The 14,103-nt window shown below is 43.3% G+C and overlaps 1 protein-coding gene across 1 annotated transcript in view; it reads right to left on the reverse strand.

The window, feature by feature from the left end:
- The window catches only part of Clstn2 (calsyntenin 2), a 597,099-nt gene that overhangs the window by 130,654 nt on the left and 452,342 nt on the right, over positions 1-14,103 (reverse strand). The window contains exon 5 of the mRNA XM_085827931.1: positions 7,382-7,531. Within this exon, the coding sequence (XP_085684057.1) occupies positions 7,382-7,531 (150 nt within the window). The remainder of the gene's footprint in view (positions 1-7,381; positions 7,532-14,103) is intronic.

Raw genomic sequence — 14,103 nt, forward strand, 5'->3', positions numbered from 1 at the left:
TCTGTGCTATAAAATATTATTCTTTTGATTTTTGATAACCATTTAAAGATATAAAAGTAACAATACTCTAGCTCATGGTTCTATAAAAATGAGTGATTCCCTAGACTTACCTATAGGCTACAGTTTTTGGAACCTTGGCTTAATCCATTATTACTGAAGGAGGCACTTGCATTTTAAGAGGGGATTATTCCTTTAAAAAAGACTCAGTAGTGTAATGGGGGCATTTCGGACACCCAGTATACAGTAGAGAAGCTGAGAGCATTTCTTTACTCCATGTTCCCGCCAAAGCGCATGTATCAGCACCATCACATCGCCACTCACATTAGCAGAAGGAGCTCCATCCTCTCAGCTCTGAAAGACTTGGCTCCAGATCTGGACACCTCACTGGGCCCATCACCCACTATGCTGAATCTGTTTCCTTCAGAAGGTAAAACCTTAGCAAGCTCCTCACTATTGATCTGAGATTTAGGAGGGGCAAAGATGAAGCCAGCTGGTTCCTGGCTGGGCTTTATTCTCTTATGTTTGTGGGGGAAACTCTAGCAACAGACGCATGACAGGAGCGTGAGGTGTATCCTTGACAAGGCTTCAGACCACTCAAGTGCAACTTTGTCTTCTCAGTTATGAGGTCTTAGGATAAAACTACAAATCTAACCTCCTTCCCTGCCAAGCACTTTAAATCTGTCTTGGAATAAATACTTGGCTTTAGCAAAGTACACTCATGATAATCATCCTTTCTAGCTGGGCCCTGTGCACTCAACCTTTACCTTGGTCGTCAGTGAAACCATTCCTCCCTGAGCCCCGTGAGAAGATCACTGACACAGGAAAGTCTCCGGGGCTTCTCCTTGACCTCAGAATGACAATGAAGTCTTCCTTCCATGATCTCCCCCTCCTTGGTCAGTCTAGTCTTCCTCCTCTGGGCCTGGCCACACTGTGGTCCCTCCCACTTTCCCAACAACTGGTAGGATCTGTAACAACCTTCTCTTCTGTGCTCAAAGCCATGTAGTGATCTAGATTTGAACCAGACATGGATTCCCTATCTATCTTCTATCTATCTATCTATCTATCTATCTATCTATCTATCTATCTATCTATCTATCTATCTATCATCTATCTATGTGTTTCAGTTCTCTCTATTGAAGCAACTAAGATAGGAGAATTAATACCAACCAGCAGCTTTTCTGCCACTATCTTTACAATGCAAATGTTATAAACACATTCTGGTGGCCTTGATTATGTCTTCTGCATGATCTTCTTATTTTAAATGAAGTCTATCTTGCTGTAGAAATTTTTATTTCCACTCCATGGTTTCTACCCCACCTTTGACCATTTAGTTCCAGGATAAAAGGCAATAAATGGCACACACAACCTTTATATTTACAATAATAAGCCTTGAACAAGACAAGGGCTGGGCAGATATCTATGTTGTATGCTACTAGAATCTACTTTCCTATTGATAACCCTGAGGTATTACTCACTATGTTTCTTCTAGGCTGCTTTTAACTCCAATTGGCCAGCCTTCAGGGCTATTTTCATGACTCACCTTACCCATGGCAGCTTCTCCTCCATTCAACTTCTCCTCCTCCTCATGGTTCTCTGCTGACCCTAAGCCCAGGAATTCTCAACCCCCACAATGTCTCTTCTGCCCATCTATTGGCTGTCAACATCCATATTTACTAATAAAAAATAACTTGGGGAAAGCTTACATAACATCACTTGGGTCTATGTGGGAACTCTCTCTTCTCAGGACAACCAGGTCTTGGGGTGGGGCGACTTAGTGCTGCAATACACAGCAAAAAACCAAGCCTCAACATTATCCACCTGTAGTACTCAGGCCTACCCCAATCTTACTAAGTCTGGACCTACATTTTTATCCAGGTCCCTGCATGATCTGTGGGGACATTCAGGTTTGAAAAGCACCCCCTTCCCAAATGTTATACTTTCTTCCTTTGAAACCTGGTCTGAGGAAACAGTGGAACATTTGAGGTGATTTGATGCACCTGCAGAATCCTCCAAACCCTAGAGAACACAGGGGCTGTATTCAACTGCATGGCTTCATCCCTCTTCCTTTTATCTGAATAGGATCCATCATCATGGAGGTTTGAAGAAAAGGTATTGTTTGGGTCCATGGAGAAACTCTCAGTCGAGCTGGGTGAATTGCTGAGTGAGACATGCTTACTATCCTGGAGTCTTCTGCTCTGGGATGGGGGAGTCTCTTGGGGATTGGAGAGCTGACTCTGCAACCTGGGAAGCCTAGATCCATTTGTAAGGTTGTCTGGTCAATTACAAGTCCAGAGGACACCAGGAGGGCCATCTCCAATGCTGTCTTTTGCCTGAAGGGAAAGTGAAGTAGTGGGGTTTGGATCTCACCTGTCAGGACCAGGTAGAAATCATATAACCTGGCATGTAGATGTGATGGAGGACAATGCTGTCAGTCTGAGAACCAAGGAAGCAGAAAGAACCATAAGGAAGAGTATGAGTAAGGTCAGCATTTCTATAATCAACAGACAAAGCGAAACCAAATGCACAAAACATCCAGACTGACAACTGAACAAGAAATGAGCCTCCGAAGGACAAATTGATGCCCAAGTGAAGGATTCATGAGGTCTCACAGCTCAGTTCCATCCCTGTTGGGCCACACTGCTATTCCTGCTACCATGTCCCCAGACAGCCTCCACTCTACCCTTTGGATTCTCTCTCTTATGAGTGGGTATTAGTTGAGGCCTGCACATCTTAGGCATTAACTGGGGCAACAGGGAATGAAGAAATGACAGATTACAAAAAGCTAAGAGTGGGTGGGTTGTGCACTCTGATGGAGACATACCAGCAGCAGCAGCCGCTGGAGACTTGGTGTGTTTATTTTATACATCTGTATCCCGGAGATGGTTTTAGTGCATGCAGCTGAGCAAAGGGACAAGTTTAGCTCTTTTCCATGGGGACGGGGGCTGTCTCTGTAGTGCAGTAGGTTTAGGCTCTTAATATCAAGGAAGATGGAACTACTATTGTCATTTCCTACAAACACTGCCAACATCTGCACATGGACCAGGGCAGGAGAAGGTTCCACCTTTTCCTTGATTCTGACCTGGGGAGGCTTTGCTCTTCCTGTGGGTCTGAGGTACTGGGCTCTTCATATGGCCATGCTCATGGTAACAATATATGTTGACTCAGGATTAATCTGCTCCACACAGGAATGGATCCCGCTTTATGTCCTCCTAGAACACCCAGGCAAACTGACAAAATTCCAGCAAACCACAGAGGACAATGCCACACCAAGATGACTGCAGTTCATACATCTTGCAGGAGAGGTGTGGTACCACCAGCCTGCTTCTGTCCTTCTGTGTGTACATCTCTTTGCTGCTTCACAATCTAGTCCTTCATCCCACCATTGGATATGACTCTAAGGATATCAGCTTTCCAACTGTTGGGTAAAACAAAGAGGCAGTTTATGCCTCTTCCCAGTACAAACAAAAGGGAACGTTCCCACCAGTAAAGCCTGCTGATCCCCACAGTGTGAGCTGCCCCTTTCACTTATTCATGTTACAGCCCAAGAGTCACTCTCAAGAGTGAGAAGACGTGCATGCCTGGGCTCCTGTTTTGCACACAGATCTTTCCTTCCTCTTCTTGCTGCCAGCCGGATCCCTGGTTAATTCCTGCTTCCACACACTGGGGAGTGGAGCTAAAACCCTTGAGTCTTCTGTCTATCTGTAAGTGATAGACAGTTCAATGTCAGAAGCTGTAAGAGGTACAGTTCTGCCCCCAAGGAGCCCATGTGCTTTCTGAGAAGTCAAGAGCAGCCCACAGAGAAGGGACAGAAGCTGGGAAACTATAGTCTCAGGAGACCACACCTTGGCTGGAGTGTGAAATAAAGTTGGCGGCAAAGCCAGTGTCTGATACACAGGTAAGGCCAGGGACAAAGCAAGGCAGTGTGTGTGTGTGTGTGTGTGACACTTATTGCGACAGAAGTCAGGAGACTGCTCCGGGCTGTCACTGGAGTCTGGGAGCAAATTCTTGTGATCTTGGGGAGGCTTCACCTAGGTGGGGTCCTCTTGCTCAGCTATGACAACTCCCTGGGAGATGCTGGCTGCAGGGAAGGCTCCTCCACAAAGGGAGGGGTGCAGATTGGGACTGCTCCCCAGAAGGCAGGGCTCCAGAACATGATGGATTGTTTTCACTGTGCTGCAATCCTCTCTTGCCTGCAGGGAAATGGCTTAGAACAGGTACAAGAATTCTAACTGCCAGGCTGTGTCTGCTGCCTGGAGCTGCTAGTAGGAAGTGAGCTGGGGAGGGGCCCATGCTCTCCCACAGGACTGCAGGGAATCTCACTGGGCACAAGCATGGGGGTCCTGATAGGGCCTGAGGGATTGTGGCTCAACCAGGCTCCTCATTCTGACTTCAAGGTCTCAGCTATTTACCTCACCCCAAACTCTCTAATTATGCCACCACCATTTCCTAGTCATAACAGTTTCTGAAAGCTAGGCTACTCTTCTCCCTTCTCTGGGCTCTTCTTCCATGTGCAAAGTATTCCTTCAGCCATGCTCCCGGTAAAGGCTCACCTCTCTAGCCATCACTACGAGGTGGCATGCCTTGTCTATCAACAACAAAGAAACCCAGAGGATACAGCTCACTCTAAGTTGACCTGTAAAGCAGGGAAAATGAACCAGGCAAGAAACACACCTGGAGCCATCTGTGTACAGTATTTCCTTGGAGAAAGATGCCCGTATAGATGATAGCTTGTAGTCTTGACCAATAGAAGAGAAAATGGAATGGGAGGGCTAGAGGTAAGTAAGAGGGGCTTACACATCTGGGACCAAGATGTTAGGTGGATGAGAGAAGTGTTCTCTGGAGCTCGTGTGTGTGTGTGTGTGTGTGTGTGTGTGTGTGTGTGTGTGTGTATACATGTGACAAGTGACATAAAGGTACTATAACTACTCCTGCACACAACAGATAGCCTAGAGAGTCCAGCTCTAATCGGAAAGGCCACTGGGGTAGTAAGAGCAAGAGGGATTTGCTAGAATATGTAGTAGGTAAACTGGAAGGAGAGGCTCTCAATATTTAAACCAATGCAGTATCTGCCACCACAAGGCACCAACGTAGTCAAGGAGCCACGAGGAAGCAGCGAATTCTAAGACTACACACTGTAAATCACTGCCTGACATGATGGCCGATTCAGGGAACCGATTCTTTCCTCTTCTCTTTGTTCCAGGAAAGACATTTTTTTTTTTAGACTGAGGTTTCACCGCCCACTCATTAATCCTCTAACACTGTGAGGGTCCACATCATGCCCGAGCCTCTGATGGGGCTGGAGACAGCACAGGCAGCAGGCTCCACCCTGGCTGCCCAAGATCATTTACACACTTGTCAGCAGCATTACACACTACAGGTAGGTGCCTGCTACACCCTTCACACACAAAATTAAACATGATGACAAGCTTTTTTTTTTTTAATCATACACTTAATGCTAAATTTGCATAGACTTAACAAGTACAAAACTCTATAAATAATGTTTAAATATAGGCATGAGCACTTATTCCAACGTCTGTAGGCGCCTCATTTGTCAAAGTCAAAAAGTACTGGGATCATTTTTCTTTAAAGATACAACCTCATGTTTTGCTTTTCCCCATTTAAAACTCCATTGTGATCATGCTCTGTACTTAAAAAATATTTATTTATTTATTTATTTTTTACTTTTTTCCCCCTGGGCTTTCTTTTGAAAGGTAGTCCTTCACGGGTGATCTTTACAAGTTAAAATGAAACAGTGACTTCTTACTCAGGTATTCATTCATTCATTCATTCATTCATTCATCCATTTACCATCTCTTAAGAATCTTCTATGAGTATCACACACTGTGCTAAGCCTGAAAAGTGCATTAGTAAACCAGGCAGAATCCTGCCTCCCATATCCTAGAGCTCAGACTCCTGAAGTTACAAAAACTGTCCTATTTCAGTCTGGCTTGCTATGATCTCTTCTTTCTTTCATTCCTTCATCCATGGATTACTGCAGGGGGTGGGGAGAGGTGGATTTTTTTTTTTGAGACACAGTTTTGCTCCATAACCCAGGCTGGCCTCAAATTGCTAATCCCTCTTCTTCACCTTCTTGGGTGATGATATTGCAGGTATGTGCCTCTATGGCTGGCTAGCATGTCCCTCTTCCTCTATTGCTTAATTCTAAGCAGACTGACCCAATGTACTGTACTTTGTTTTACACATGCACATACACACGCACACATACATACATACATACACACACACACACATACACATATCTCCCACTTGTGACTCTCATTATGATTTCATCTTCTCTCAACTTTGTTCAAGTCCACACAATGCCAGCTCTCTCAGAGATGAGCGCCTGATCTCCCAGCTCTCTTCCTCTAAGTTTATGGGAGCTCAGGCTGTGCTGTGGAAGCTTACGGTGAGCTGTCTTCTGAGCAGAGCCAGCCCAGGCAGTGTCTCAGCCACAGGTGTCTATGCATTATGACTGCCCAGTCCAGCTCTGCTGGGTTACACTAAGAATGAGTGGCTGAGACTACAGCATGGTTTGGCATCAGTGTGCTTGATAGAGGTGTGAGTGACTAACAGAGAGAGGATGGATAGTGAGGCCAGAGGCTTAAAGTCACATCATTAGGAAGCAGCAAGTAGAAGCCACCAGAGGAGTGGCCTTGCAAAGCACCATGGATTATGAGGAATTAAGACTGAGTCGTAGCATCCTCAACACATGCAGAAGAAACAGAGCAAGTCTGCACCAAACCTGAAGCACAGAGATAAGACTAGCATCCCTCCTTGGTCACCAGATCCAGTGATGCCACTTAGAGCTATTGTCACGATTCTCAAGACCATTCGTTCTCAGTAAGAGCCATCTATGCAGCTGCCCTTGTCTTCCCTACTTCCCTCTCCGTCAGTCGCCCAGGGGATGACTGGACATGTTCTGTCTCTGCTTCCGGAAAAATCTAAACTGACACAAACCAAAGCTCCACTGAGGGCCACTCTTTCCCTTCTCTGCACAGGGCTTCCAGAAACCCCCTCAAACAGAGGCTCCCTCCTTCTCTCCCACCCCTGGGTGGTATGCATGAGGATCAGCAGACAATCTCTATGTGCTGAGCAGCGATGCAGAACTTGATGTGCATCGGTCAGGTTCAGCCCTCTTGGGTAAGGTCAACAGACTCTGACAATATCTCCTCACAGTATCTGTGGTTAGAGTTGAGTTGTCTCTGATATTCTTAACTGTAAAGTGAAGATTATACCATGGAAAAGTTATGAGAACATATAACTATACTTTAAAACTCCCCTTAGACAAGTGCTGTGAGATTTGTGGGCACACCCGGTACCCTCTGTGCCCCAGGCCAAGTTGCCTTCACATAGCAGGACTAACAAAACTCAGGCTCACCTTGCCAGCCAGGCTTGCACACTGGTTTCACGTCCACCTGTACCAGGGTGTCCTGAGCGGCGGGTTTCTGTCCACAGTCATAAGCAGTTACCAGGATCTCATACTGGTGTTGCTTGTCATAGCTCAGCTTCTCAGTGTTCCTGATGTTGCCTGAAGAACAAGAATGCACACATACATTTCTGACCATGTAGAGTTGGCTGCACTTACTCTAGTTCTCCTTCTCATCCCATCAGCCTTCAGAAGGAATGAAATGATGGGCCCCACCTCTTTGTGAAACCTAAGGTAAACAGACACATAGCTGCCACCCTTAATCCCCTTGTGCTTTGACAGTAGGTTCCAGGGGACCACTGGGTGGAGCCATCTCTTTGTGCAATGGGGCAGCTAGAGAATTCCAAGCAACATCTGGAGTCCAACTGGTCTGTGATTCAAGTAGTGGGTTGCCAGAGAACTACCCTGAAAGTGCACACGTGTGCCTCTGATGAGGGGCAGAGTACCCATCTACCATGAGGATTCTGGGAAAGAGATGGAATCCAGACAACAGCCTGGCACGTCATTTTTAGCATCTGGGCTTGTCGCCAGGAACGCTCACTGCTTCTTCTCACATTATTTTGCTACCAAATAGGAAGTAAAATCAATAAGAAAATGTGTGACCTCTCTTCTGAAAGCTGCACAGAATAACAGATTCCTCGCCCCGAGGAAAGAGACATTTTTCTTCTCCAAGAGAGACCAAACAATGCATCCAGAGCCATTCATGGGCATTTGCTTTGAGGAATTTAATATTATGATCAGAAATAAATATTTGGTCATTAATGAGCAAAACTTAGACTGGCTGTGTTTTTGTTCATTTGCTTTGTTTTGGCTTTTGATGGAATGTTATTTTGTTCCCGGTTGTGTGTGTGTGAATAAAGGCCAAACTCAATACTTTTAAGTGTTTAGTGCTAGACACTAAGATCTTCAATTTCTGGGAACCATTTCCTTCCCTATATTCATTCTCTCTCTCTCTCTCTCTCTCTCTCTCTCTCTCTCTCTCTCTCTCTCTCTCTCTCTCTCTCTCTCTCTCCTTTTGATTTTTTGGCATTGACAGCAGATACAAGCTCAGATGTTATCTTTTCTTACCCTATAGTGAAATTATGAAAACAGAAACAAGAAAACAAATCAACAAACACAGACTGGCTGCGTCTGACATCTATTTTATATTTCCCTAGCACTTTATTTCAGCACTTAAATATTATCCATCCAGATTGGGACAATGTGCTAGCTACAACAACAACAACAACAACATCTTAGAAAACCCAGCTTTGCTCTGAAGACTGGGGAAGCGGATTCAGCAATCACATCTCCCAGCACATTCTGGTGGGGCAGTGGAGTCTGCTCAGTGTCAGACAGAACACAAAGACACCCACGACCCTGGAGCCGAAATACATCTTGCTGTGCATTCTCAGATATTTTTGAAAACCCAACAGATATTGATTCAGGACCTTATTTTCTGAGTGAAAGCAGGGTTGCTACCCTCTGTATTTCTGTCTGAAGTGTAGAACACCTCGTACTTTCTTTCACACGTTGGTTTTACTCTGAAGGCTTGCACAGGTCTGGAATAGCTCCTGGGATTTGTAGCAGTCCCCTGATCTATGGTAGCGATTCTTAATCCTGATCCCGTTAGGGAAGGAATGACCCTTTCACAGGGGTCACCCAAGACCAACGGAAAACACAGATATTTACACAATGATTCATCATAGTGGCAAAATTATAGTAACAACAAAGCAGCAACAAAAATAATCTTATGGTTGGGAGTCACCACAAAATGAGGAACTTATTAAAATATTAAAAGGTTGAAGCATTAGAAAGGATGAGAACCACTATTCTATGGGCTCTACTAACTGGTCTGTGGCTGTCTTCAACACAGGGAGGGACTCTGCCAAGTAGAAGGACCTTAAATTCATCACAAGAAATGTTTCTGCAGCACCAGACTGAATTCTGAACAGAAGTGTTTGTCTTTCCTTAGAATGAAATGACTCCAGAAATGCACGCCACTTAAAAGAGGAAGAAGGCTGGGGGTTGACAATTGGTGCAGCATTAAGCTGACAAAGCACTATTGATTGTAGCAGAAAAATAAACACACAAACAGAATCTTTAGCTCAATTTGTTGCAGCTCTACTTCCGGAACAAGTCTTAATGAAACTGTCTGGGAGACTAATTCACTTTCTCCACCAACCGCCACCTCCATGCATGCGCAAATGACTTTCAAAGCAAAGAACTTGAAACATTAGGTCACAAATGAGGGTATAATAATGTGGCCCATTGTTGCATGGGAGAGGGTTGTTTGGGAAGAAGACATGCATTTAAAAATGCTTTGAAAGCTCAGAGAGGGGAGAAAAAAAACACCATCTGTGTGTCCCTTGCAAATGTATCTTTCACTCTACCTAAGAGTTAGTCGTTCCCCCCACCCCCCCCCACCTGCCCTGCTGCTTACCAGAAGTGGGGCCACAGTAAAACTTAGGTGAGCTGCTGGTCCTGGGTCTGTTTATCAAAATCTATGTGAACTTGGAGGTTAACCCTTAACGGCCAATCAGAATTTACCTCGCATATTAATTAAGTTATTATTGCTTTATGTTTTAAAAAAATTAACTGTAGGAGAGAAGGGTGAAGTCGACACACTGCTCTTCCTGCTCTTGCTGGCTGGCATTTCGGCTGTGGCCACCCTCCTGGAAATGTGCCCGGTGATCTATGGCAGCTACTGTGAAATTGCCCAGACCTTTTCAGACTCAATCCCTCATCTAAAACTTGGTTCTGGGAAAATGGCAAAGGACAACAAACTGCAGACACGCTCAATGCTGTTCCTCTAGGTGTTACATCCCAGCAAGTTCCTTGTTGTACTAATTTACTCAAATGTTCAATTCCAAGTTTATTCAAGAAGAGGCTGAACTACGTTGTCAAGGACTCATCCCTGCTCCTCCCAGGGGAGGAAGAACTTGTGGGCCTTCCTCACATTTATCAGGTACAATTGACAAACCCTGTATGTTTAGGGTATCGTGTTGTCAGCCTTTCAGTCACTGTGACCTATGTCTGATAGGAACAACTTAAAAGAGGAAAAGATAGATTTGGAGTCATGGTTTCAGGAGTTTTAGTCTGTGGTCAGGTGACTCCATCACTTTAGGGCCTGAGATGAGGCAGAATGTCAAGAGCATTAGGCTGGCAAAGACGCTTGCTTCATAGTGGGTCAGGAAGCCGAGAAAGGCAGGAGAAGGGCAGTAGACAAGATATACCCTACACAGAAAGGCACAGGACCAGTGACCTCCTTCTTTTAACCAGGGCCCCCTCAGTTCCCATACCCTCCTAACAATGCCATCAGAAGGTTCATCTACCGATGAGGCCAAAGTCTTCCTGATCCAATCATCTCTCAGTATTTGGGTTCACCAGCTTACCAAGTCTTAATATAGGACTCTTTTGGGAACTTGCTTATATCTATATCATGACAAGTGTATAGTGTGACAGTTTGATATAACTGAACTCCTTGAAATGACGCCCATAGTCAATACTTTAATATTTGATATATTTACACCTCATGTAGTTATCTGGATGTGTTTGAGAATACTTGAGATCTACACTCATCAATATTCAAATTGTAATACATATAATCCATAGCAACAATGTTTGACATGCTGTCATTAGGTCCCCAATACTGATTCCTCATATAACTGAATGCTTAGACACTCTGACTGATGTCTTCCACTTATTCCACCCTCAAGTCCCTAGTAAATGCTGTTATACTCTCTATTACTATGAATTCAACATTTTCTAGCTTCACATATACATAAGATCATATGATACTTGTTCTCGCTCACTTATTTCACCAAATGTGATACCCCATAGGTTATCAACTTGTTGCACAAGAGTCATGTTCCATCTTCTAAGATTGAATAATTTTGCAATGTACATGTCTGTACGTATCACTGTGTATGTGTGTGTGCGTGTGCATGCATGCGTGTGTACATGCAAATCTCTTTCCCTTTCTTTTCTATTCATCTCTCTACAGACACCTAAGGGTTCTGTGTCTTGGCTATTGCAAATTTTGTTGCAATGAATTATGAGCATGCATTATTGCTCATAGAATCATTCAAGAAAGCCACTTTATTTCCCAGGACTGGGAGTGTTAAGATTATATAGTAATTCTATTTTTAACTTTTGTTTTCTGTAGCTGATGGCTATATAAATGTATATCCCAACCGACAATATATCAGGGATTTTTCCTCAACCACCTTATAACGTTTGTGCTATGAATCTCTTGGCCTTTTAATAAAGGCAGTATGACAGTTGAGGGGTAACATCTCATTGAGGTTTTTAATTAGTGTTTCATTTATGGTTGGTGACACTGAATATCTTTTCTCATGCCTGCTGGCTATTTTATGTTTTCTTTGGGAGAAAGTCTATTCAGGTGCTTGGCACTTATTTTCCTAATGAGTTTGATGAATCCTGTGTATGTGTTGCATAACTCATTACTGTGCATACAGCTTTTGAATATTCTCTTTATTCTGTAGGCTGCTGTCCTGCTTTGTTGATTCTTTTATTACAAAAGATTTTCAGTTAAATTTTTTTTCTTGTCCTGTTGACTATCCTCTTGGCTTGCTAAGAAGTTTGTGTTTTATCATGAAAAGGTATTAACATTTTGTCAATTACATTTTCTGCATCTATTCAAATGTTCCTATGGTTTTTTTTGTCTTTGATTTGATAAATATGATATGTTATATCATTTCATTCATGTATGGCTAATCTTCTATATATCTCAAAGATAAATTTCACTTGATCATTTTGTATAAAATGATAAAATTCACATTGATTCATTTGTATAATTTTTAAAATATGTTATAGAATTTAGTGTGTGTTATGCTTTGAATGTGAAATGTCCCCAACAGGTTCATGTATTTCATCACTTCCTCTCTAACTGATGGTTCTATTCTGAAAGGTTACAGAATCTTTAGGAGGTGGGGCTTCACTGGAGGAGGTGGGTCACTGGGGATGAGCCTTAAGGCTTTATAGCCCATCACCATTCCCTGTTAACCCTCTGCTTCCTGAGTGGGAATGCAACATGAGCAGCCAGCTTACTGTTCCTGCTACCATGCCTTATATGCCTGCATATTTGTGGTGGTTTGAATAAGTTCCCTTGCCTATAAGATCAAAGATTTGAATGCTTGTTCATTGGGGAGTGACACTACTTGACAGGGGTTTGGAGGTGTGGCCTTGTTGAAGTAGGTGTGGCCTTATTGGAGGAAATATGTTATTGGGGGTGAGCTTTGATGTTTCAAATACTCAAGCCAGGCCTTGTGTTTCTTTCTTCCTAGTCTGGATGTAGAACTCTCAGTTACCTCTTCAACACCATGTCTGCCCATGTGTCACCATGCTTGCCGCCATGACAATAATGGACTCAACCTCTGAAACCTGTAAGGCAGCCCCAATTAAATGTTTTCCTTTATAGGAGTTGCTGTGGTCATGGTGTCTCTTCCCAGCAATGGAGCACTGAATAAGAAAAGCCCCTGAGAAGAATCAGCCAAACTAAATTCTTTCTCCCTTCAATTGCTTATGTGAAGGTATCTTAATCACAGAAGTAAGACAGTAACTCAGATACAGTTTTATATTGGTAAATGGGGACTTGCTATGTAGTAGGAAAGATGAACTTGACCGTGTAGTTCTTAGGCCGCTGGGACTGGTTTGTGGGAGGAATTTGGAACACTTTGGAATTCTGGGTTATAAAATACCTTAAAATACCTTGAAAGCTTAATGGGACACTCTGGTGGTGGTGGTGGTGTTAAAGACAATACTGGAAGAAACATAAATAAGTAGAGCCTGGTTTATAAGATTTCAGAGGGGAACACAGAAGTACTAGGAGTTGAGTTGGGTCAATTTGTATTATATTTTGTCCAAGAATTTGTCTTCCTTCTGCTGCTTCATGAGAACTTGTATAAAGTTGAACTTAAAGATAATTTGTTTGAAGAAGAAAGATATGTGAGTAAGCTTAGAGTTCCAGATAAAGAGAGAGGCAACAAGGCGATCAGCACTATTAAAGAGATAGAATCAGCTGCCTCGTCTTCTCCACCAAAGTGGACTGTGCTTGAACTGTGAGCCAGAATGAACCCTTTCTCCACCAAGTCACTTTTGTCAGAACATTTGATCACAACAGGAAAAGAATCTAAGGTAGTCTGCCTGTACCATGAGGATTACTTTTGCTTCTACATTCCTTGTGGATATTGGTGCACCCTTGTTTTTTAATGTAGTATCTTTATCCGATTTTGGCATAGAGGTAACATCAGCCTTTAAAATAAGCTGGGAAGTACTTTCTCATCTTTAATTTTTGAAGGAGAGTTTGAGAAGAACTGGTTCTGGTTAGGCTTTAAATATTTGGTAGATGGCTGGGAAGCTATCAAGTCCTGGGCGTCCACGTATAGAAGACCATGCTTTGATATATTACTGATTCAACCTCCTTGCTCAATTTACTTAGTCTTGGTACACAATATGATCCTAAGAAGGAATTCGTTTCCTTTAGGTTAGTCAGTTGGTTGGGGCATAGTCATGTTTTGCACTGTCTTACTTTCCTTTGTATTTCTGCAATATCCATTTTTCATCCCTGTGCTGTAGCTAAAGGTTTGTCTGTTTTATCTTTGCAGAATATCCTTCGCTGATTTATTTTCTATTGTTTTTTTTTAACTTATTCTGTATTGATCATGGTTAGC

This window comes from Mus caroli, unplaced genomic scaffold (assembly GCF_978045245.1).
Source record: "Mus caroli unplaced genomic scaffold, Mus_caroli_1 scaffold_11, whole genome shotgun sequence".
Classification (NCBI taxonomy): domain Eukaryota; kingdom Metazoa; phylum Chordata; class Mammalia; order Rodentia; family Muridae; genus Mus; species Mus caroli.